Source organism: Equus asinus, chromosome 1, assembly GCF_041296235.1.
Source record: "Equus asinus isolate D_3611 breed Donkey chromosome 1, EquAss-T2T_v2, whole genome shotgun sequence".
Classification (NCBI taxonomy): Eukaryota; Metazoa; Chordata; class Mammalia; order Perissodactyla; family Equidae; genus Equus; species Equus asinus.
The window spans coordinates 138280060-138304491 of record NC_091790.1 but is presented as its reverse complement, the minus strand read 5'-3'; the positions used below and the strand labels follow the sequence as shown (position 1 = coordinate 138304491).

Genomic DNA, 24432 nt, shown 5'->3' with positions numbered 1-24432 from the left:
CAAGACAAACAGGAAATGAAAACAATAAAAAGGAAAATGTAGACTACTTGCAAAATGATGACAAGAAGAAGAATGCACACTGAAACTAAAAGATGTGGCCAAAGGTCTAACCAGAGAGAGATTCATAGTTTCTAAGTGCTTTTGTGTTTCAACAATAAAGTATTACAATAAATTAAGCATTTATTTCCAGAAGTTACAATAAAAGAAATGAGCCATTCCTAAGGATAACAGGATGATGGAATTAATAAAAATTAAAGGTAGTAATGACTGAAGTGGGTAAGGGAAAACTTCCAGTTTAGTACAACATACCAAATTAACAAAAGCTATTTATTGCCTCTCTTGAATTCAACTTTGGAGATGCCAAAAGAGAAAAAAAAGGAACTCTGATAGGCTTCAAGGTCTTATTCATCAATTAATAAAAAAGCTTGTAAGAAACAGAATACAGGGTTTCCAGATGTATTTCGAAAAAATGAGGATCTGAAGCAGGAAAATGTCAGCAACCAGGAATGGGAGACAGCAATCTAATTAATCTTGAATTTCCCACATGTGACCTGGGTAAGCCTACATCTGGAGGTAAATTAGGGACAATCTATTCCATCACCCTGAAGCTTGGACATTCTAGCTACTAACTTAACCTTTGGTGCCATGTGGTAAAGTAGCAGTACCAGAACGATAGTGAATTAACATCAGGGCAGCACTGAAATCCCATTAGAGTTAGAAAGAAATAGAGGTGAGTTGGAACTAATTATTTTGTAACTTGTATTTAACTAAAACTCCTGAAATACCAAAAAAATAAAAATGAGAGAGGGGAAGAGAAGCAGATGACAGTATCTGACGGCTATGATTTTGTTAAATGGTAAAGACATAGCTATTGATCTACTTTCTACACTCTTAGGAGAAAATAACCTAAGACTGAGTCAAAGTTACTCAGGGGCAATCTCTAGAAGAAGAGAATAAAAATGTATAACTTAAGCAGCAGATGGAAATTTGATGTATCCAATGGCAAGTAGGTAAAAAAGACAATGAAAGAAACAAGAAGAAAGCATGGAAACTGTAAAATGTGAAATAAAGGGGCAGATGTAAGTTCTAACATTAAAGTGAACAAAGTAAATGTAAATGGGTTAAACTCACCAATTAACTAAAAAGACTCCCAGAGTAGTATACGAGATTTAGGAATAGGTTGACTAAAGAGAACACATTTGTACAAAAGAATGCAGAATGGCTAAAAACAAAGAGATGGAAAAATAGATGCTCTGAAGCAAAAGAAAGCCAGTGTTAGACTGTTGCTATCAGACTGCAAATAGAATTTGGGGTAAAAATGCATCATAAGGGACAAGAGAAGTGTTACAATAAATCAAGAAGTTGTAACAATTCTGAACATACGTGAAGCTAACGACAAAGATTTAAAATATGTAAAACTACCACTGACAGAATTACAGGAAGAAAAGACAACTGTAGTTTGTGATTTTAACACATGCTTTTCAGAATTAGTAAATCAAGCAGACAACACGGTATGCCATGCTACAGAGAAGAAATGTGTTTTTATTACTTTTTTTTCTTTGAGGAAGATTAGCCCTGAGCTAACTGCTGCTAATCATCCTCTTTTTGCTGAGGAAGCCTGGTCCTGAGCTAACATCCATGCCTATCTTCCTCTACTTTATATGTGGGACGCCTACCACAGCACGGCATGCAAAGAGGTGCCATGTCTGCACCCAGGATCCGAACTGGCCAACCCTGGGCCACCAAAGCGAAACGTGCAAACTTAACCACTACACCACCAGGCCGGCCCCTGTTTATATTATTAATCTTAGTTATGTAAATAAAAAACATATGCAAATTTCATACCAAACACAGAATATGTGTGCTTTTTTAATATATGAGGAATATTGAAACAAAATCATTTATGAATTAAGCTACAACAGAAGTCTCAGAAATTCTAAATAGCTATGATGTAGAATATGTTTTCTGATCAGAGTGTGATAAAATCAGAACCCAATAACAAAAGAATAGCAAAATAAAGTTCCACATGTCCGGAAAGTAAAATATACCACTAAATAATTTTGTGAGGAAATCCTAACAGAAATTACATCTGAATGACAACAGCATACTAAATGTCAAAAATTGTGAACAGCAGCTAAAGCAATATTCAGGAAAAAAATTAGAGCTTTAAATATACTTATCAGAATGCAAGAGTTATCAAAAATAAATGTACTAAGTGCAAGTAATTAATGCCAAAAAGGAGGAAAAATAAAAAGATCGATAGGAAATAATAAAATAAGTATTTTTTTAATTTAAAAAAACAATTAGAAATGTAAAAGATAACATGACAGGGAAAATTCTAGACAAACAAGTAAGAAAAAATGAAAATATTCAAATAGAGGAAAGAAAAAATTTTAAAAGGGTAACTAATTACAGATATTAAAGATTTCAGTATTTAAAAATTATACTACAAAAATATGCTAATAAATACAATGCTTAGAGGAAACTTATGAATTTCTTGAGAATTGCAAGATACCAAAATTGGCACAAGAAAAACTTGAAAACTTGAATAGAGTAACAGCTATTATAAAAGGTATTTAAAAACCTTCCTTCACAAAGGCATAGATGGTTTTATACCTGAGTAATAACAAATTTTGAAGGAACAGAAATTTTACCCTTATGCAAGTCATTAACTCTCTCTTATAAAAGTCATTTCTGAAAATAGAAAAATAAAGAAATCTTCTTAACTTACATTGAAGTTACTATAATCTTTGTGGCAGCTTTTGATTAATCCACTCTAGTTAAGATTTTCTGTTACTTATAGGTGGACGTTTATGTAATTAATAAAGGAGATAAAATTTTAGAGAGGGTCAGAAAAAAAGATGAGTCAATCAGATATATTCCTTAAACTTAGATTGAAAGGGTCAACATGTTAAAAATGCCAGTTTTCTGCAAGTTAATTTACTAGTTTAATGTAATTACAATAAAAACTGCAAAGTTTTTCAAGGGTAATAAAGTGATTTAAATGTTTTCTTGAATAAGTTGAAAAGTAAATGAATTTCTGAAGAGTTAGATGGATCTGATTTATTCCATCAATGTTTAATATATATTCTAACAGAACTGCACCAAAGAATGAGGAAACGGAACAGAATATGAAGGTGCAAAGCAGCCCAGAGGGTAAAGGCACACATTCTGCAGATAATAATGCTGGCCCTCCAATCAGAGGGAAATGCGTAAATGGCATTTAACAAAAGCGCTAGCCACCTTGGCAACTATTTGGAAAAACTAAATGAGGTACGTGTCTTGTATTACACAACAAATTCCAGTATATGCTTGATACCATTCATTCACTAAATACTTAAACACTAATTATATGCCAAGAACCATGCAAAGACTGAGGATATAATAGTGAGCACAAACAGAGGAGCTTGGAGTCTAGTAGGAAGATACATAATAGGCCAAAAGTAAGACTGATTGAGATAATGTCAGTCTGATGTGCTTTGTCCAAATAGTACAACACCTACTTTTCCTTGAAATAATGTAATTAAGAGAACCCTCTACAACACGAGACTCTATCCAGACTCCAATACAACATGACTCTCCACCTCCACCCCAGGTTTTGTGTATAATCTTGTGAATAACATGATGTTATATAGTATTTGGGTATGTATGTTAAACACACGAAGAAATTTAAAACTGTGATAATGGCAGTGTACAAGATACAAACACTGTGAAAGAGTGCCACACACTTGGTACTCAGGGCTGATCTCCTGAAGAAATCAACATATATATGTTAAATATAAAACAAAAGAGAATAAAAGAATTAGAAGTGAAGTGACATGGTATTTGCCTGTTCTTGAGGGGGGACAAATCTCTAATTCTTAAAAACCAAAATTAAAAGAAAACTACAGATTTGGTCACTCAGGTCAAAAATAAATCAGCCATGTAAGATAGAATGGGTCCAGATCATGCAGTGGCCTATACCAAGGTCAGCAACCATTTTCTATAATGGGCCAGATAGCAAATAATTTAGGATTTGCCGACCATATGGTCTCTGTGCAACTGCTCAACTTTGCTGTTGCAGCATGAAAGCAGCACAAACAAAAAATAAATGGATGTTCACGGCTGTGTTTGAATAAAACTTTATTTACAAAAAAAGGGCAGTGGGCCACATTTGGCCAACAGGTCATAGTTTGCTGACCCCTGGTCTAGATCACACAGTTGTCTACACAATGGTGTACATGTCAAACAATGTTTATGGAGCATTGAGTCCTTGGCTCAATTCAGAAAAATGAGGATATAACTTCCATATACTATTTCTGCTTTTTAGGCTCTTTACCTTCCATAAAAGAATGTGGACCCTACTTCCAGTTCAATTATCTACCAAAGAGTAGGGGTCATACTCACGTGGCAACACAAAAGAGTTCTATTAGAGGCTTTGGCCAGGGTATACTACCCTGACCTCACTGCCTCAAAGTTGGATTGACAGTTAACAACATCCAAGGAAGATTTCTTCAAGAACAAGTAGTCCATCTACTCTTCTAGATAATCTGTATTCTTGGGCCAAATCAGAGCCATAGAGAAACAGCTACCCAGATTATACCTCTTCCTCCAACTCAGCCTCTTCCTCCAGAACTTTCTTTCTCTGCATTGCTCTTTGGTTTGAAGACATCAGTTAATCTAGACAGTCTTTATAAGAAATGGCCCTAAGATAGGCACTCCTACTGTAAGGGAATTCTGAGTTTTGTGATCGTCATATAATAGTGTACTTCATTGTCACTAACATGTTCCTATCTGATTTAGAACTAGGAATAGTCATAAATCATGTAAAAAACCCGTGTATTTTGCCTAAAGGACTCCGTGAACTCTATAAATGGAAATGGTTCAACCTGACCTAATGATAATAGGTGGAAGAGAAATGGGCCCTCTCAACACATAAGTAAATTTCTATATCACCAAGAAAAGCCAGCCTGGTAGCAACTTGGCATTAAGTACCACAAGTCTCCAAAATACTCATATTCTTTGATCTAATAATTACACTATGAGAAATTATCCTAAGAGTAAGTACACAGATATTTACTATAGCATTACTTTTAAAACTAATTTTAAAAAGAACAGGAAACAAAGAAAATTTTCCAAAGCAAGGAATTAAGTAGATAAGTTATAAAAGATCTGTAAGATGCAAGGGTGAATAAGCATCGCTTACGGAAGAACATCTGATGACACAGGAAAGCCCTAATACAATTTTAAGTATCAAGAGTAGGAGTTTAACACAGTATATGTTGTATAATCCCAAATACTACTATATTGCGATTATGAAAGATTTTTTGGCGTTTATACAAATCTGTATTTTCCCAAAGTCTATAATAAACATGTTTTTTTTTTTTTTTACATAAAAACATATTTGAAAAGTACATTCACTTTGATACTGGTCTTACAAATATAAATTTGTCATAGGAATTTAAAAGGTAGGTCAATAGATTAGGCATATGAGGCTAACATCAGAACAGATATAATTGGACTATTTATGATATAACAAAATTAGAAATTATAAATAAAATTAGAAATTAGAACTCTGCACTTATCAATCTTGTTCTTCATGTACAGGAGAACATTTTTCCCCAAGTGGTCAAGTCCTAACACACTTGCAACCACAGAACAGTGGTTTTCAAGCCTCAGTGTTTCAGGGTTATTGTAGGGAGGTTGTAAATAATGATATATTTGTCTTCAACAATGGAGGATGTTCCCACAAATAAGGAAGAATAAACTGCTTGGGGACTCATTCATCACTGTTTTTGTTTTACATGTTGGGGTTCTGAGTAGTTAATTTGGAAGAAGAGTTTATGTGGTTGTCTACATTTGTGCGCTCAGGATCCATGCTTGGCCCATTTCTGACAGCTCCTGCCTCAGGAGGCTAACCTCTTCAGACTTCATCTGCATCTCCCAGGCTTCCTGCCTACATTTGGCCAGTGGGAGGTATCAGCAGGAAGAGAGAAGAGTCTGGGTATATTCCTTGCCCCCAGGATGGAGTTTTTAGCAGTGGCTGCATCTTATAAAGCTGCAGATGTAAAATGACCCCCCTTCAAAAAAGGTAATCTCTGTCCTCCTTTACCCCTACTAAGCCAAAAAACAGTAACAGCTTCCTGCTGTTGCCAGACTCTGTGAACTTCACCATCTTTAACTCTGTTCAAAGTCCATTCATTAAACTTTCCCAGTTAAACCACTTGGGTATGTCATCTGAGTCCTATTGGGACCTTGACTATTTTAGGGGGAAAAAAAGCCTTTTTAGAAATCACTGCCTTAAAGAAAGCTTATCCCCAGGTCCCAAAATTTCCATAAAACTGAAAAAAATATAACGTGAAGACTGCACATTTAAGGTATAGTTGGAATTATGGAACAGATAAGTTGTAAGCTGTCACTATGACAAATAAGCATTTAAATTAACGATTGTGGAATAAGATCTACCTAAATTTTAACTTGAAATTCAAGACAATCTGTTATTAAAAGACTTTCTTTTGAAAACTGATTATTCTTAATATATTTTTCAAACAAAAATATACACTTAATAATGAAATAGACAGGTATACAAAAATACCTTGCAGATCAGCAGCTTACCTCTTTGAACTTGTGACTGAGCTTGCTTGTGTCCAGGTCTGATGGGGAAAACATGTCCTCGTTCTCAGGCAGCTCAAAGACTTCAATGGCCATGTCACCGCCAGGAAGAACAGGTCCTACCTCATCCTCCTCTTCATCTGTGGCATATTCTCCTGTCTGAAAGGAAGGGGATTTCAGCAATCCAGCTGTCCTTACCCAAGGTGGAGGTGGGTTATTTGAAAATATTTTATAAAAGAGAAATAAAACATGTCACCAAACGGTAGAAGTGTAAGTAGGCTTTAAAGTCAAGCATGCCTCATGCAGCCAATGTTATAAGCAAATGTTAGTTCAAAGATCCAAAGTGACATGTCTATGCCATATATAAGTGCATCTCTAAAAATCTAATAGCATCAGTAGCATCTTCACTATAGTAACAAAAGTTGTCTTCAATCCAAGAATTTATGGTTTTACTAAATAAAATTATGTTGCTAAGGGAAATAAGTTTCTTTTAAATTCCCAACACCTGTATGAATAAGTCACCCAATAGTGAGAACGGGGAAGAAGGAAGGGGAGAACAAATGATTCAGAGTTGGAAGGCACCCTAATTAAGCCTTACAAAGGTTGAGTAGATTAATTCTCCTAAGCTTTAGAGCTCAATCAGTTCTGTTTGGTTTGTCTGTTAACTAATGTGGTGGTTAATGAGTGACCTAAAGGATAAACCAAAGGTTTCTCACTTACAGCCTGCACAGTATTTCGATAAATCTTAGTATTTTGTCAATGTCAAAAAAAAAAAAAAGATTCATGTAAGAGTCTAGACTTCCAGTTTTTCTTGAGAAGGCTAAAGATCTGGCAAGACAGGCACATTGTACCATGATGATAACTGGCCTGAGTCAGCAGTGGTTGCCCCCTTTAGATGGGTCCCATGCTTTCTAATACACCATAACTTCTACAATTCCATATTGTTCTATGCTGTTAGCATCACGCTTTCATGATACCCACAGTCCCCTGTAGATATCTGAGTTCACGACCTCTGGAATAAATGCTCCTTCTCACCACTAACTTCCTTAACATTATTAGAAAGTAGCTCCTCTCATGGCAGCATCAGGCTATGAGACTCTAATTCAAAATAATTGTTTGAAATCTGTACCTTATGATATAATTTAAAGATAAATCACTGATTTACAAGGTTGAGAAACAAAGTTCATTTAATTCACCCCTGTTCCTTCAAGTAGTATTATATCTAATACAAAAAACAGATAAGAATTCATATTGTCTTTAAAAAAACTTTCATAAAGTATACTGAGTGATCTATTCCTTTGATTAAATAGGGTTAGAGCATCTCTTGTTTTTTCTTTTGGTTCTGTACTATATTCTTGCTAAAGCTGAAACTCTATTTCTTTTATTATGTTTACACATGAAGGAAATCTAGTCATCAACCTCAGTGTAATAATTCCTAATGTCTGGAAGACCATTATTAAACTGCCATTCCGACTTCTCCTTTTCAAGTAAAATAATTCTAGTTTCCTCATAGGTCTCATTCCTTGTAATTGTCTTTGTGTCTGTACTCTGACTTCTCTCCAAGTTACCCACATTTCTCTTAAATTCTGGAGCCCACAAGTAGACACAATTTCTAGTAAGGAATCTGAGGGCATTGACCATGATGAACAGATTGCCAGAATCCTTCAGACTCTACCTCCCCCAGAGAGACTATAATCATTAAGACCTTGACTTTGGTGGCATTTGTATTTAGAAATAAGCTCAGGATATTTTATACAGAGCTGTGATTTTCCAAACAGGTTACATGTTAGTTAGAACTTTTTTTCCCCAGATAAAATCAGAGATGCTTTGACTGAATGGGAAAGAGGTTGATGGTCTCCATCTTAATCCTATATAGCTGCTCAGTACCTGGAACCCTAGGACTCTTTAGAAACCAGTCTGAAAATGTCTAAACTATAAATACCATTCACGGGCTGGCCCGGTGGCGCAGCGGTTAAGTGCACACGTTCCGCTTCTCAGTGGCCCAGGGTTCGCCGCCTCGGATCCTGGGTGTAGACATGGCACTGCTTGGCACGCCATGCTGTGGTAGGCATCCCACATAGAAAGTAGAGGAAGATGTGCACAGATGTTAGCTCAGCGCCAGGCTTCCTCAGCAAAAAGATGAGGACTGGCAGTAGTTAGCTCAGGGCTAATCTTCCTCAAAAAAAAAAAAAAAAAAAACACCACCACTCATTCCGAGTGTCTTTAGCACTGGCAGGAGAAGGCAGCTGAAGAGTGGGGGCTGGTTGGTTCCAGATAGCTTCCATTTGTTGGTATGATTAGATCCTACAAATCTTAAAAGGATTCTAATTTTAGATTTGTATTTTTGTGTGATGATATGTAAATTAATTCATCTCCTTTTTATTTATATTTTAGAACCAATATGTCTTTCATAAATCTCAGTGATGTTAATTAATAAAAATGTAGCAAGGCTGGTAAATACACAATCTCAAGATACCTTGCTGAAAGTTTTGATTTAGAGATATACAACCATGTGCTTGTTTTTAACCCCATAATTACAACTAACAGCAAAGCCACACCTTTATTATGAAGGCCTAAAACAAGTATACAAAATTGACTTCTATATCATCAATTTCATGAATATCACAAATGACTCAATAAAATCTTAGGCTAAATATAGAGTCTGATGACAATGTGGCACATTTTAAACTTAAGAGTTGAAATGAACAATTTGATTTCCCCTTGCCAGCTTGAAAATGGATACTTCTTCATTATGAGTAAAGGAATTAATATAAATATGTGCCTAGGATGGGGACTGACATATAACAGGATCCCAGCAAATGTTTTTAAAAGAATAAATCCAAGAATGCCAATTGCATTTACTTGGTAATATCTATAACCTCCTAAGAAGGTTTTCAATAACATCAAGAAAATGTACTGCAAAGTCATTTGTTCAGAAGGCAATATTCTGGGGACAGCCCTGTGGCTGAGTGGTTAAGTTTGCACACTCTGCTTCAGTGGCTCAGGGTTTCACTGGTTCAGATCCTGGGCATGGACATGGCACCACTCATCAAGCCATGCTGATGCAGCGTACCACAGAGGGACCTACAATTAGAATATACAACTATGTTCTGGGGGGCTTTGGGGAGGAGGAGGAGAAGAAGAAGAAGAAGAAAGAAGATTGGCAACAGATGTTAGCTCAGGTGCCAATCTTTAAAAAAAAAAAAAAGGCGGCAATATCCTCGTGTTCTGTCACATTTGTTTTTTAACACTCCTTATAGTGAATAACAAGATTAAGGTATACACAGTATATGCAATTTTCACCTCTAAGTATAGTTCAGGTTTTGTCATCCATTTAGTTATCAAAATTATCGTCACAGTGTAAATATTAAGAATTCTTCCTCTTGATTCTTTTATTTTTTGACTTCGCCAGTCTTCTTTCTCATACCCAAATTACCTGCACTTCTGCTAAAATTTTTTTTGTCTTTCATCTTTCCATTTACTAATGTTTTCTCTCTCTAATCAGTCCTATAAGCACCCTGAGGACAAGATATTTCTTTTACTACTCATTACTCGTCTTGATTCTACTTATTACGTATTAGAGGCTCTGGCAGGGTGTTTAAAAACTTTATGTTGCCATTCTCTCTCATTAATCATTTACTATTCCCACACTTAATAGGCTTTAGAATAAAGAATTATTCACCAAAGACCTCATAAACATCTAGAAGTTAAAAAGTTACATTTAGTATACTAAGAAAAATATGTTCTTCTGATTCTCTTACTTTTACTGAAAATAGACATTACTTTTACGGTTAATCTGCAAGTAAAATAAACTACATGGAATGACGTGTTAAGCAGAATTTCATAAAAATCAAAATTACATTGGATTGAATCTGACACTTACAGAGGAAGATGGACAATAACGTATAAAAAAACATGCTACAACAAAGTATCTCCGTGGTATCCAGCTCCTTCTCTTTATTTCTAGCCAGACTGAACATCTTTAAAGTAAACAGACTCTTGAAAGCTTTGTCCCAACTTGCCAATACACTTTAAATAGGCTAAGAAAAGTTCTTAGTCTAAGAACTGACAGAGTGAGTAAATGTTCCTTTTCATCTCCTGGTCTACGTTCTTGATTAATATCTTACACTTTTTAATAGCACCCCAAAAAGGGGCAAAAATGAATAGCAATTATTTTGTAACTTATTGTGTGCTCAACACTGTACATACCTTAAAAACTGTATGATATAGGTATTACTATGCCATCTTAATTTGAGGAAACTGAGATTCAGAGGTTTTACCCCAAGACAGACAATTAGTTATGCTGTTGAACTCACATCTAACATATTCCAAAGACTAGGCACTTCCTTCTATCCTATGCTTCTTGGAGTCTCCAGAAACTAAAGCTTTGCAGAAAAAAAATGGGAATACATTGCTTTCATATCTCTCCAACCAAAAACCCTGGGGTATAATCCTGTTGGGTTAAGATTCACCTTGCACATCTTTAAACACTATCATTCAATTCACTTTGAAGACTTGCACCTGTCTCTTGTGAGCTCCAACATTCTTGTCCTCTTCTTTTCTCTGATCATATGCTGACTCTGGGCAAGTGCATAAAGTCTCCTTCAAAAAGTTTGGCTTACAGGTCTGCTGACTTATGTTTCATGCATTCTTTCTTATATAAACCAGAACCACAGCATATAATCTATAAAATTATTGCAGTGTCTTAAAATGGATGAAAAGGATACTTGCAAGGCAAAATAAGTGCAAAATTCCTCTAATTTTTATGGTTTGTCTCTTTTACGCCTTCTCACATGTAGTTTTCATGAGCTACATGTCTTTACTGAATCTTCCCAAAGCATTTTATCTCGTTTTCATAGACACAACTTCCTTTATACTCATATTGTATTAGAGCATTTAATATTCTGTTAAAATGCATAATTACAACAGTAAGTACAGCTGACAGGGTCTGCCTCTTAGTCAACAGGTAACTTTTAACTAGTGGGAGCAGAAGTGTATAGACATACTAAAGCCTTGAACACTCGGGAGAGCTGTAGATCTCAGTCTAGTCTTTACAGAAGGGACAGACAATAACTGTTGCATTGGTGAGTTGGTTAAGTGGAGATCAGTTAAAGAATCTTGGTTTTGAAGTCACTTAGGCCTGGGTTCAAATCCTGGCTCTGTGATGTTGGTAAAGTTAGCTTCCAGATCTAAGTTTCAATTTCCTCATCTATCAAGTGAAGCTAAAAATAGTTCCTTGGTATACCAGGTTGCCACGAGATTAAGTTAGATGGTGCCCGTAAAGTGTTCCACACAAGGTCTGGCACACGGTAGGTGCTCAAAATAAGCAATTCTGCTGCTGCTGCTGCTGCTAATACTACAACAGCAACGTGCTAAAGCTTCTCCAAATCTGTAGCTTACAACCAGATATTTGCTAAATTGTAGTCTCATAATGCCCTAGAAGACCTCACCACATGAATCTTTTATAAGCAAACTGGTCATTTCTGTAGTAAAATTCTTCCTTTCACTAAACCTGCTCCTCTTCAGTAGGCACCTGCTTCTACCCAAGAACAAGAAAACTTCCAGGTCTCTGTTCCCAGTTATCAATCCTCTCCTGCCCCAGTGATCCAAGATGAATATCCATCTTACTTAGCACACTCTATGACGCTGCTGTGTTAAGATTCTTCTAATCCATTCCTTCTGTTTCCACTATATGCCTTACATCACTCATAAAACTTTTGTCTTTTTACATCTGTCTGCTCCTATCACCTTCTTTCAACTGTAAGTTCCTTGAGAGTGCCAGGTATGATTTCTCCCTGTAATCCTAGTGTGGCTAGCACACTGCTTGGCATAGAGTAGGCACTGAACAAGTGTTTGCTGAATAAATTAATACAGTTTTAGCCACATCTGCACAGCACAGCGGAGCCTGATTTTCCTGTTAATTCTCAGCTTTCAAGTGAGAAATACAGTGAAGCGCAGCTGCAGCTGGGGCCTAAAGGACCCTTCTGGGGATTCTCTCTTGTTTTAGGTCCAACCATTAACAGTAATTTTTGCTGTAGCAATGTTTGCTCTGGTAAATTCAAGGAAACTAAATGGTGCTAATCATAAAAATAGCCTTAATTATCCAGTTTTTGTTGCAATTTGTTTACTGGATTAGAATTTGGTTATATGTATTTTCAGACTTGGCTCTGTGAGAGAATAGAAGAGAGTTGCTTTTTCTCTGGAGGAGAAAGACCTCAAACTAACACTTCAATGTTTAAAATTCCTAAATCTGTGCCAACCATCCAGATGGCTTTCAGCAAAAGCATCCCCTTCTCTGCAAAGGCATCTCTCTTTCCATTGTCTTTCAGTTGACTTTGGTGTGTCCTAGTTTTGGGATGTTGGGCCACTTAGTCTCTTTTAATGATTTGCTCATCTATGAAATGGAACTAACAGCACCTTTTTCATCAGGGTGCTGGGGGAATTTCCAGTTGTGATATATTCAAAGTATTAATCACCATACCTAGAATATGCTAAATGACTATATGACTTTATGACGATGATTATTTTCACCATCCCTGGTTTCTCCAGGACAACGTCACAGAGCAGTATAAGAAAAACAAGCATGGGCTTTGGGGTTGGAGAGACCAGGGCCCCAAAAGAGAAAAAACAATGTCATAGTGCATGATGGTGAGCAAGTCATTTAGCTTGTATCTTTGTGTTCTCCTCTTTTATAAAATGGTGCGAAAGATACCATTGTCAGAGGGCACTGAGAGAATTCAAAGACATAAAGCATGTACAATATCCAACACAATGCCCGGCCCATTTCTCCTCCCATTTATCAAGTCAATTCAAAATTTTCTTGTCAATCTGTGTTCTCAGATTATTTTCAGATAATTCACTACATTCTTAGTATCTAGTCACCTAACCAAATAACATGTAAAATCTCTACCTAGGTTACTGATATGGCCTTCTGTGGTCCCTGCCTTCAGGCACTCAGCATCTCAGGTCATGGATAATACTGCTGACAAATTATTCTTCCTAAAATTCTGACCAGATAAAGATTTGCCTATAAAATCTTTTGTAATAACTCAACGTAAAAAATGTTCTGGTAATTGTGGCAGACTGTTCATAAATTAGCATTTGATTATACAGTATTTGAAAGCCTTCTTTAGTTTTTTCCCCCTCATTTTAGAAAGTATACTCCTCAAAAGCAGGCACTCTCTCTCCCACTATGGTAGGCAGGTTCTAAAACAACCCCTAACGATCCTCTCTTACTGGGCAATCATGCTCTTGTATAATCCCTTCCCCCTGAATGTGAGCTGGACCTAGCAACTCACTTCTAACAAAATACAACAAAAGTGATGGGCTGTCGCTTCTGAGATTAGTTTACAAAAAGACTATGACTTGCGTCTTTTTTGTCTTCTTGCTCTTGAGAAACTAGCTGCCATGTTGTGCATGGCAATATGGAGAAGCCCACATCACAGGGAACTGATATTTCTGGCCAACAGCCAGCAAGGACCTGAGGCCGGCCAACAGTCACATGAGGGAGCTGGAAGTGGATCCTCTGCGTTCTGCCAACAGCTGCGAGTGAGCTTGGAAGCAGATTTGCTCCCACTGAGCATTTAGATGACTGCAGCTCTGTTTGACATCTTACTTGAAGCCTTGAGAGAGATCTTGAGTCAGAGGTATCCAGCTAAACTGACCCACAGATACTGTAATGTATAAATATTTATCTCAAGTTGCTAAGTTTCAGTGATATTTATTACCCAGCAATAGAAAGGGGATACTGCCATCACAAATACAGAAAATGGGGAAGTGGCTTTGAAACAGGCAGTGAATGAAGGCTGGGAGTATTTTTGAAGAGTATGTTAAAGCAAGCCTCAATTGCCTTAACAGATTGTAAGCGGAAATCTAAAAGAGGATCCTTGTTGTGTAGTGGCAGAAAGCTTAGCAACATTATCACCTTCTATAAGGAGAGAGTAGGAAACGTCCCTGTGAACTGAGTGATCAAGCTGAGTAGAGTTCCAGACAGCGCTGAAAGTGCTGCCTGATTTCCTCTTATTGCTTAAAGTAAAATGTGGCCAAAGAGAGACAGAGAGGAATACTAAACAGGAAGGAACTAAGACTTGATGGTTTTCAAAGTCTTTATTCTAAAATTAAGAAATGGCTTCCAAACAAAATTCAAACCCAGGGTACTCCCAGGAGAACATGATGGAAAAATGAAGCAGAGTGTGACCACAAAATCTTTTGTTAAGAATTCTGAGCTTGGGAAATACAAACTTTTTATAATGGGTGGTAAGCAAGTCTGTCACCTGCCCTAAAGAGGGACACTATCTCTATTTTCCAAGGCTGTTCACTATACAAACAGCATTGAAAAGATAATCTGAAACAAAGGCCATTCATGCCTCTGAACACAAGACATGCAGAGAAGTGAGACACCCGTGGGGGAACTGTCTCCCAACAATATCCACCCTTGTTTCTATACCATCTTGGCTTCTGGTTAGTTTTTGCACGAGCATGATATTCGCTCAGCTATACAGACCAGTGTGAATAAAGTAGCTTAGGGCCAAATCCAGCACCAGTCTACTTGACAACATACAATTCAGACTACTATAAAAGAACTCCAAGCAGCAGAATGAGTCCGCTTGCAGTACTGAGATCAATCATATTCCCCAGGGCTTCCAGATCCTACTGGCTAAGTAAATCCCATAAACCATCAGGATCTACCTTAACAACTCATGTAACTTTTTCCTTAAGTTTCTTTATTGACCTTTCTACTTGGCCTAAGGTATTAGCCAGATACAGTAGAAGGTATCAGTGATTGCAGACTCAGCATTTGCCCACCAGGAAGAAATCTAGGGTTCAGGGCAATTCTATCATCCATAACAACCCTGGCCGGCGAGTTGAGGTTGATCTGAATGCCTTCCAGTATGGAGGTGGTATCATCGGTCATATCACCTAAAGTTAGGAACAAATTTTGTACCACCTTATCTAATTAAATGAGTCCAATCCTAAGAATAATTGCCTGCAGGAAGCATCTAAATAACAAGCTATTCCTCAGGAAAGTAATGCCAAGTAACCAAGAATAGCCTCATTTTGGAGAGATCTCTAGAGTCATCTGAGGGCTACATGATCTAATGATAGTGTTTGCTTTAAATACACGAAGCCCTCTTATGACCACCCCTAAGGAGCAGCTACATGAGACATGAGCAGTCCAAAGACTTTGATCAATTGCCACAATTCATTCCCAGAGTTTGCCATCCCAAACTTTAATCTGCCCCAGCCTGTAACTTTCGAAGTGACAGAGCAAATAGTTAAGTCATTAACAACAGAACAAGAGTCAGTAAAAATATAACAAGGTTCATCAAGGGGAGTAATGGCCATAGCTCTTAGAACGGCCTTGAGTTCTGCCCATTGAGCAAAGTGACCATGCCCATTTTTGGGTCTGCACAGCTGGTGCTGAGGCTCGAAAGCCTAGTAGACAGCATTGGACAGCTGCGCTGAACCATCAGTGAACCAAGCCCAGCGTATTTAAGGGAACATCTATGAACTGAAGGCCTCACTGAGCTAGAGGCCTTGTTTTAGGAGGTGAAGTGGCAGATAAAGTTTCCCTGAATTGGAAAGCTACTCCTCAAACATGTAAATCTAAGATGCTGCTGGGCCAGGCTGGCAGCTTTCCTGAATCTATAATTTCCAGTTGACAAGCAAGGTTTGTTGGGCCCTTCTTTATTGGTCAGTGAGTTCAAGGTGATCCATCTCAAACTAAGAATAATAGGGCAGAGAGTCACAAGGCCTCCATGGGTTGGGCATTCAGTTTTAGTTTCCATGAGAGCTTAGTGGAAGGTTAACAGCTGCCTTTTTTTTTGGTGGCTACATCAGGCATGCAGTGTTGTGTTGGGAAATGGCCCAAGTATTCTGGCAGCTTTTAAGTATTTAAACACGTTGTGATTTCCTCTTATCTTTCTGGGATTCTATATTGTTTCTGCTGGACCACCTGGGAGAAAACAGAGAGTGTGACCTACATGTCCTACTATTACTTCTCTACATGCGGCAATCCCTGAATAGGAGAATCTCCACTGGCACTAATGGGACAAAGAAGTGCGGGGGTATAATACATCAATTCTATTATCCATTTAGCAGTGGAAGCCATAATAGCATTACATTGCCCAAAGAGTCCCATCCACAAGGCCATTTTAGCTTCCCCTCCTACTGTGAACCCTGCCAAATCACATCAGTTGAATTTGGGCATCCTTTCTTACAATGGGACTGAATGAGACGGTGATTTATAAGCCAGTATCCACAGAACCACATAGTTTGAGTGCCTCCCATCCCAAAGTTCCCCAGAATACTCAAGGGGTTCATATAGCATTTGGTCTCTCTGGAGGACAAGAGATCTGAGCCCGACCCCTAGCCATCTTTCTCCTTGGGTAGAGTTCTCTCTCCCCTGAACTCCAGCTGAGTTCAGGGGAGAGAGAGGAGGCATTAAGGAGCATGGAGGCAGAGAGTGGCTCTGTGCCAGTAATAAGATGCATTCATTTTCAGTTTTGAGCAGTGCAGAGGTTACTCATGTTTTAACCAAACTTCCAATGTCTACAGTCCATCTAAAGCACTATATAAGGTGAGTCATCATTACTGACACAACCAGTTTAGCTTTGGGGAGTCTTTGACTCAGCAGCCATAGGCTTGGCTCCCACGGCAGCAACCCTGTTATGGAGTACATCTCAATCTAGAGCCCAATCATAAGCCTGGTTTGAACATAAGGGATGAGGAAGTATTCCAAGGTGGTGCGGCTGACCGTAAGAATTTATCTAGATTGTTTTGGAACAGTTTCTCATTCTTCAGTGGGTTACTTTCATCAGCATTATGGACCAGTTAGGACGCAAATACTCATCTATGGTTTCCCAAAAGAGTTTGTCTATCTCAAAGAAATCTCTCTGACTGGGCCAATATTTCCTTAAGGCAGCCAATACCCACTGTAAAATACTTTGAGATCTTTTACCATCTGAATGAATCTAAAGTTGGCACGATAAACTGCAGGAGGGGTTGAGTCAAAAGGCAGCTCAACCAATGCTATTTCTCCTTAACTGGCATGATGAGCCTTGCCTCATTATCGCCCCAGTGAACCAGCCAAAGTTCTAAGGATTTAATAGGCTTCTGACCACAGCAATCGCAAACTCCTTCCTTTCACGCTCACTAACAGCATGGCTCTCCTTAACTGCTGTCTAGACAAGGTCAGAACCTTCCTCTAACTCAGGATAGGTCTTCACACTACAGACAGTCCTGGACTTACAATGGTTCAACTTACAATTCTTTGACTTTACAATGGTGCAAAAGCAATACATATTCAGTAGAAACTATACTTCAAATTTTGAATTTTGTATGATACTTTCTCCTGATGCAGGGCAGCAGCAGAGAGCCACAGCATTATGAGGGTAAACAACTGATACACTTACAACAATTCTGTACCCATACAAGCACTCCATTTTTCACTTTCAGTATTCAATAAATTACATGAGATATTCAACACTTTATTATAAAACAGGATTTGTGTTAGATGATTTTGCACAACTGTGGGTTAATGTAAGTGTTCTGAGCACACGTAAGGTAGGCTACACTAAGCTATGATGTTCGGTAAGTTAGGTATATTAAATGCATTTTCGACTTAGGATATTTTCAACTTACAATGGGTTTTTGGGGACGTAACTTCATCATAAGTCAAGGAAAATCTATAGTTAATATAGACTATCATGATTTTTGTGCTGGTTCCTCAAGCCACAATTTCCAAAGAGTGATGGGAAGAGGTCCAGATGATACCTGTACAAGCAGACATGTCAGGAGAGGAACCCAAACCTTGGATAACCTGCATCTTTTATAATAGGCATTAAGGATTACTGCCCTTGCTCTAGAGGGAAAGATTATCTCTATCTTTTAAGACTGTTGACTCCACAAACACTTGAAAAGACAGTCCAGAACAAAGGGTAATTAATGCCTCAAATACGTGATAGCATTGTGTAGAAATTTCCCAATTATTATTTAATGAAAAAAATGTCTAGAAATTCAGCTGATTTTTAAACTCCCTACGGTATTGTTCAATTCGCTTTTTCAAAGACTTTCCAACCATTATTCCTTTCCACATACTCTGCTCTGCAGGTAAACTAGTCTTTTCATTTGCTGAACATACCCAATATTAACCTAGTTTCCTGGTTACAGAAAATAAAGAAATAAACAAAAGCAATAAAAAATTTCTTGCAAATAGAAATTGAAACCACAAATCTCAAATTCATGCTTTGATTTTGTATGTCCTTAGTTGTGATAATTCTTTCACACTATGGTTATCTGGCCTTTTGACAGGTTGCCTTGAAAACGATTTAAATTCTTTACATATATATTTATTGTTTCCACAGTGAGCAAGCTTCTTGGCAGTATAAACTACATATTTCCTTGACTTAATATTCCTAATTATATTCCTCTTAATAAATGTTACCTACTTACTAAGATCTAAATGTCACTGTCTTTAAGTTCCTGATAAATATATTCTATAACAGCAGGGAACCAATATATTCTATAACAGCAGGGAACCACTGACCCCTATTTTTCCCACTGAGATCCAGAACTGAACAGTCAACAGACCAAAGTGGACCTGTGTAATCCAAAGGTCACACTGCAATTTCAAATTGGCAGCCTTCCTTGAGTTTCATTTTACTTGCCAACGAAACAATGAAGTACTTATTCTGATGCCAGCAGAACTGTGGGAAGAGACTAAGAGATTTGTATTTCCCTGAATTTTTAATCTGCAGAAGAGAACAACTACAGTGACCAAAGTGGCATGTGTTACTATTATTTTAATACTTCTATAATTATATAATCAATTGAATCTTGGAAAATATGGTGTGTTCATATAAAAATTGACTCATATGACTGCAAAATGTTAACAGATCATCAAATAGAATGAGAATTATAGTCAGACTTTACAGTAAACAAAAAAGCAAAACCAACAAAAATGTCAGTGATGCTATTTTCCTGGACTATCTATGGATTAATAATAAATATAAGCACAATCTTAGAATTTCCAAAGAAGAGTAATTCTACACTTTTCCTCACTATGGCTACCTGCTGGTTTGTGGAGCAATTCCCTCTTGCAAAGTGTCTGTAACACCAGGACTCAAAGGTCTTTACATCAGTTTTCCTGGCATTTTTCAACTGGACAATTCCAGCTCTGATTGTATCGAAGCCCTTCCCACAACTCCCATAACTTTAGGCCCTTTACAATGCATATTCTGTTTCAGTAGATCTGAGGCTAGGTGGAGAAATCTGTAATTTTAAAGAAGTACCATGAGATTCTCACATTGAGGCAAGTTTGAGATACAGTCTTGTCATTTTACAAATCCTTGGAGAGCAGGAACTCTGTCATATCCATTTTATATCCACATAATTGCTAAATATAAGCAATTGTACATGATAGATTTTAATTTTTTCATTAAATAGCAAGTTGACACAAAGAGAATTTATGAAACATATAGAAAATATAATGGATAATGTTTTAACTACCACCAATGAACTAACAGCCTACTTTAAGGACAGGAGCAGCATCACTGCACTCAGTATGGTCCTCTGTGTCTGCTTCCTGGATTCTATCTCACTCACTCGCCCCTCAGAGTACTGCTGCTGAATTCTATCATTCCTAGTTTTTCTTTAGTTTTATTTGTAGTACTAAACAATGTACCATTTATTTTTCTATGACCTTAAACTTCCTACAAATGGAATCATACTGTTTGTATTCCTCTGTGCCTCTGCGCTTTTAATGGTGTGCTCCGGAGGGTCCACCAGTTGCTGCGGATTGCTCAAACAACTTCTGTATGTTATTTCACCATATGAAGATACTACAATATATTTACCCTTTCTCCTGCTGAAAGAGATGGCAGTTGTATCCAACTTTTTTCCATTACAAGAGCGATATTTTGCATGTCTTACAGCTCAAATATATGAGTTTTACTAAGGTGTTTAATAAGAAATATAATTAAGTCGTCTTTACTAGATAATGCCAAATTGCTTTTCAAAGTGGATAGGCCAATTTATATTCCTATGTGCAGAGACTGAGTTCCTTTAAGTCCTCACCAAAACTTTAAATATCCATTGTAAATCAATTCAGTAGGTATGAAATGGTATTTCATTTTGGTTTTTAATTTTCGCATCCTGATGGCTAATATGGTTGGGCATCTTCTCATATGTTCATTGGCCACTGAGGTTTCCTCTCCAATGGCCCATATGTAGTCTTTTCTTATTGGTTCATAAAAGTACTTTTTATATAATTCTCTTTCAGTTATCTATTTTTCAAATATTTTCTTCCAGGTTCTGGTTTGTCTTTCTTCTTTCATGAAGGTATTCTTTTGATGAGCAGAAGTTCCCAATTTTAACACAGTCAATTTTCTCAATCCTTTCCTTTATGGTTTTGCTTTCTTAAGTACCTCATGTAAGAAACCATTTCCTATGCTGAAGCCGTAAAGATATTCTTCTACACTGTCTTCCAAATTTTAGAGTTTTGCATTCTACATTTGAGTAGTCAACCCACCTGGAATGAACTTTCGTGTACACATTGAGATGGGGTTTGCACGATTTCACCATTTTTCCTTCATTGAAAAGCCTAACATTCCTCAACTCATTGAGTGTTAGCTATGTCACAATCAAAGCTTCATATATGTGAGGGCCAGTCCCTGGCCTCCTTGACCAACTTGTCCCTTCCTTTGCCCCAGGGTCTAAATTGATACAGTTTAACAATAAATATCTCTCTTCTAAGGAATGTGAAATGTCATGGTTATTTCTGGTGCGCTGTTCTTTCATACATATCTTAGCAACAGCTGACCAAATTCCATTTAAAAATTATTTATAACTGTTTTTACTGGGGTTGCATTGAATGTATAAATCAACTTAGAGAAACTGACTCAACTAAGCCACTGAGTCTTCTAATCCATGAACAAGGTTTCTCTGTTCTTTTATATAAGCTTTAATATATTTCAACAAAATTTACTTTTCTCCACGAAGGTCTTGCCTATCTTTTGTTAGGCAAGGTCTTGCCTTTTACCAAGGTAAACGATAACTTATAAATTATATTTTCTTTCTGTAGACACATCGAAATTGATGTTATATTTTACACTAATTTTGTATCCAGCAAATTTGCTAAAATCTTATATTATTTCTAATAATTTACCTACAAGTACATTTGAGATTTTCTAAATAGACAAGCACATCACCTGAGAATAACACTTTTATTTCTTTCTTTCCAATTTATCTCTTTTATTTCTTCTTCTTGTTTTCCAGTATGATGTCAAATGCAAGTAGTGACTGATTTTCAAATGTAAACCATACTTGAATTATTGGCTGAACTCAATTTGACCATAATATCTCTTTTATATGTTATTGGATATGGTTTGCTAATATTTTGGTTAGGATTTTTTTTTGAACTATTTTTATGAGTAGGATGGACCTATAAGTCTTCTTTTTCATCATTATTTGGTTTTCGTACCAGGGTTATCGCTCATCACCTCATACATTTCACACTCTCAAGGTTTTACTGCATTCCTAATATCAGAGTTGTACTTCTTTCATTTTTGTCCTCTGGAATAGTTATATGTGATTAGAGAAACTTGTTCCAGTTTGAAATAACTGGTAAAATAACTTGGACCTTATCTTTCTTTCCTTCTCCCTTTCCTTCCTCCCTTTCTCTCTCTTGCTTCTGCTGTTTGTTTCTAACGGTGATTTATTTCCCTGTGAGTTTTGTACTTTGAAACTGTAAGCTCACATTTCTTGAAACTTTAACTTTTAGACTTTGACTGAAGGTGAATGCCTCAAGAAAGGATACACCTTTTTTTTCCAGAAAGGTAGCATAAATTCAGGCTGCTGTGGTCACAATTTCTCAGAGAAATTTTTTCTTCTCTTCCACTCAGCACCAAGGTTTGACACTGGCAATTTCCCACGCAGTCCTTGAGGTAGAAGGTTAGACTTACTCTCATCTTACAGAGCAGTGTAACCCCTGGGGCTCTAGTTTCATGATGGAGTCCTCCAATTAGACATCCCGCTTTGGGCAGGCCCTGGGCTTTGTCCACTGTAACTCAAAGCAATACCAATTATCATAACATATAGAACACTTAGGATAAATATGACATTAGGATAAGTGAAAGAAGTCAGACATAAAAAAAAAGTATGCACTTTATGATTTCATTCAAATGACATTCTAGAATTGACATAATTAATCTAGTGTCAGAAAGAAGATTGATCACTTTAGGCTGAGAGTGACTGCAAAGTTCTATAAGGGAACTATTTGAGGTAATGAAAATGCCCTATATCTTGAATGTGGTGGTGGTTATTCATCAAACTGTTAAGCTAAACACATTTAAAATTGGTGCATTTTATTGTATATAAATTACTCCCCATTAATATTGATTTTAATATATGAAATATAAATATTTAATGATAAAAATTATCAAATTATATATTTAAGGTCTGCACATTTTACTATAAGTCAATTTTACGTCAATAAAATTTTTTAAAATCCCTTTAAGAAATGGAATTCCAGAAATCAATTAAGAGTTTTTACCACCACCCTCACTAGTGTCAATATCAGTTTAAAATAAATGGTGCCCTTATCAGACCTCGCAAACCTCCATAACAAGGCAGCTTTAGGACAGCAGTCCTTGATCAGGTCACTGTTTAGTTTTTATTGCTGACAAAAATGTATTTCTATAACTGAAGGCTATTTCTAAGTTAATATATTGGGCAGAAAATAGTTATCCATGCAGTATTGATCCTGACGTCATTTAGGCCCTTTTGACCATTCTGTTTCTATCGCATGTTTATTCAGTTGTGACTAAAAAGAATGTGTCAATGTGTCACCAAGTTGCTATTTCTAAGGTCCCAAAGGTTTTTAGGGAATGAAATAGGCATACTCATTTTTTCTGGTTTTACACACAGAAGATTTTGGTGCAGTGTGACAGTGATAGGGTCTTCTTGCAAACTCATGGTCTCTCAAAACAATTAAAATGTGGTAGCAAAAGCCCACAGAAAGGTGCTAAATCCCTAAGTGCCAACAGACAAGTACAGATTATTCCTGCAGTCCTTTCGCTATCTCAATCTCTAGGCTTACTAGGTTTCACATTCCTTTTACCTGCTTCTGTCCTATCTCAGGTTATGTTCCTACTAAATTTCATTCTCCTCATTTAATTCTACTCCCCAATTTTCATCTTAACATCTTTCGATTCAATTCAGTTCAATTTCTTGGCTTCCTGTAAACCGCCCAGTGCTGTCCTCATTGTGTATATATTAAAAATCAACCAGTTATTGAAACCTGTCATTGAAGAGACTACAAGCTAGCAGAGGAAATTTTTGGGTAAATAATGATAGAAAGAGAGACACGTAGTGCTACTGACTCATGAAACAAAAGGGCTCTCAGCCCAGCTGAGAGAGTCTAAGATCTTTTGGAGGAGAGAGAGGAACCTAAACAGAGCCCTTAAGGGAGAGCAGGATTAGTGGGCATACGAGGGCAACCAAGAGTCAGTGCAGGGAATGGCAGGCCAGGTGGAGAAAACGGTAGCAGCAAAGGCATGCAGAAACCATGCGATCCCTGTGGTGCACAGGAAAGTCAGTCTGTTTCCCACGCTAGTAAGGCCCTCTCTCTCTGTGCCTTTTAGCATTTTAGAACTTTTTGGTAAAAAACTATATTCAACTTATAAATGTTTTTAAAGTTGGAAAAATACTGTTATTTGTGTTTGTTTCTATGACATGTCTTAAACACTGCAAACTCTGTGGTTCATCATTGTAATATAGAATTGTTCCAGCACTGTTTCTAGGAAGTACAAAGTCTATACTCTCAGAGGAATTTAATGGCAC

The 24432-nt window shown here is 37.1% G+C and overlaps 1 protein-coding gene across 25 annotated transcripts in view; it reads right to left on the bottom strand.

Annotated features, from left to right (window-relative positions):
• PPP1R9A (protein phosphatase 1 regulatory subunit 9A) overlaps positions 1–24432 on the bottom strand; it is a 314401-nt gene that overhangs the window by 72851 nt on the left and 217118 nt on the right. For all 25 annotated transcript variants that reach the window (XR_011503130.1, XR_011503129.1, XM_014853332.3 and 22 more), the window contains one exon: positions 6595–6750. Coding sequence is in view for 23 of the 25 variants with exons in the window: in XM_014853332.3 (XP_014708818.3) it covers positions 6595–6750 (156 nt within the window). In the remaining 2 variants the exon portion in view is untranslated. The remainder of the gene's footprint in view (positions 1–6594; positions 6751–24432) is intronic.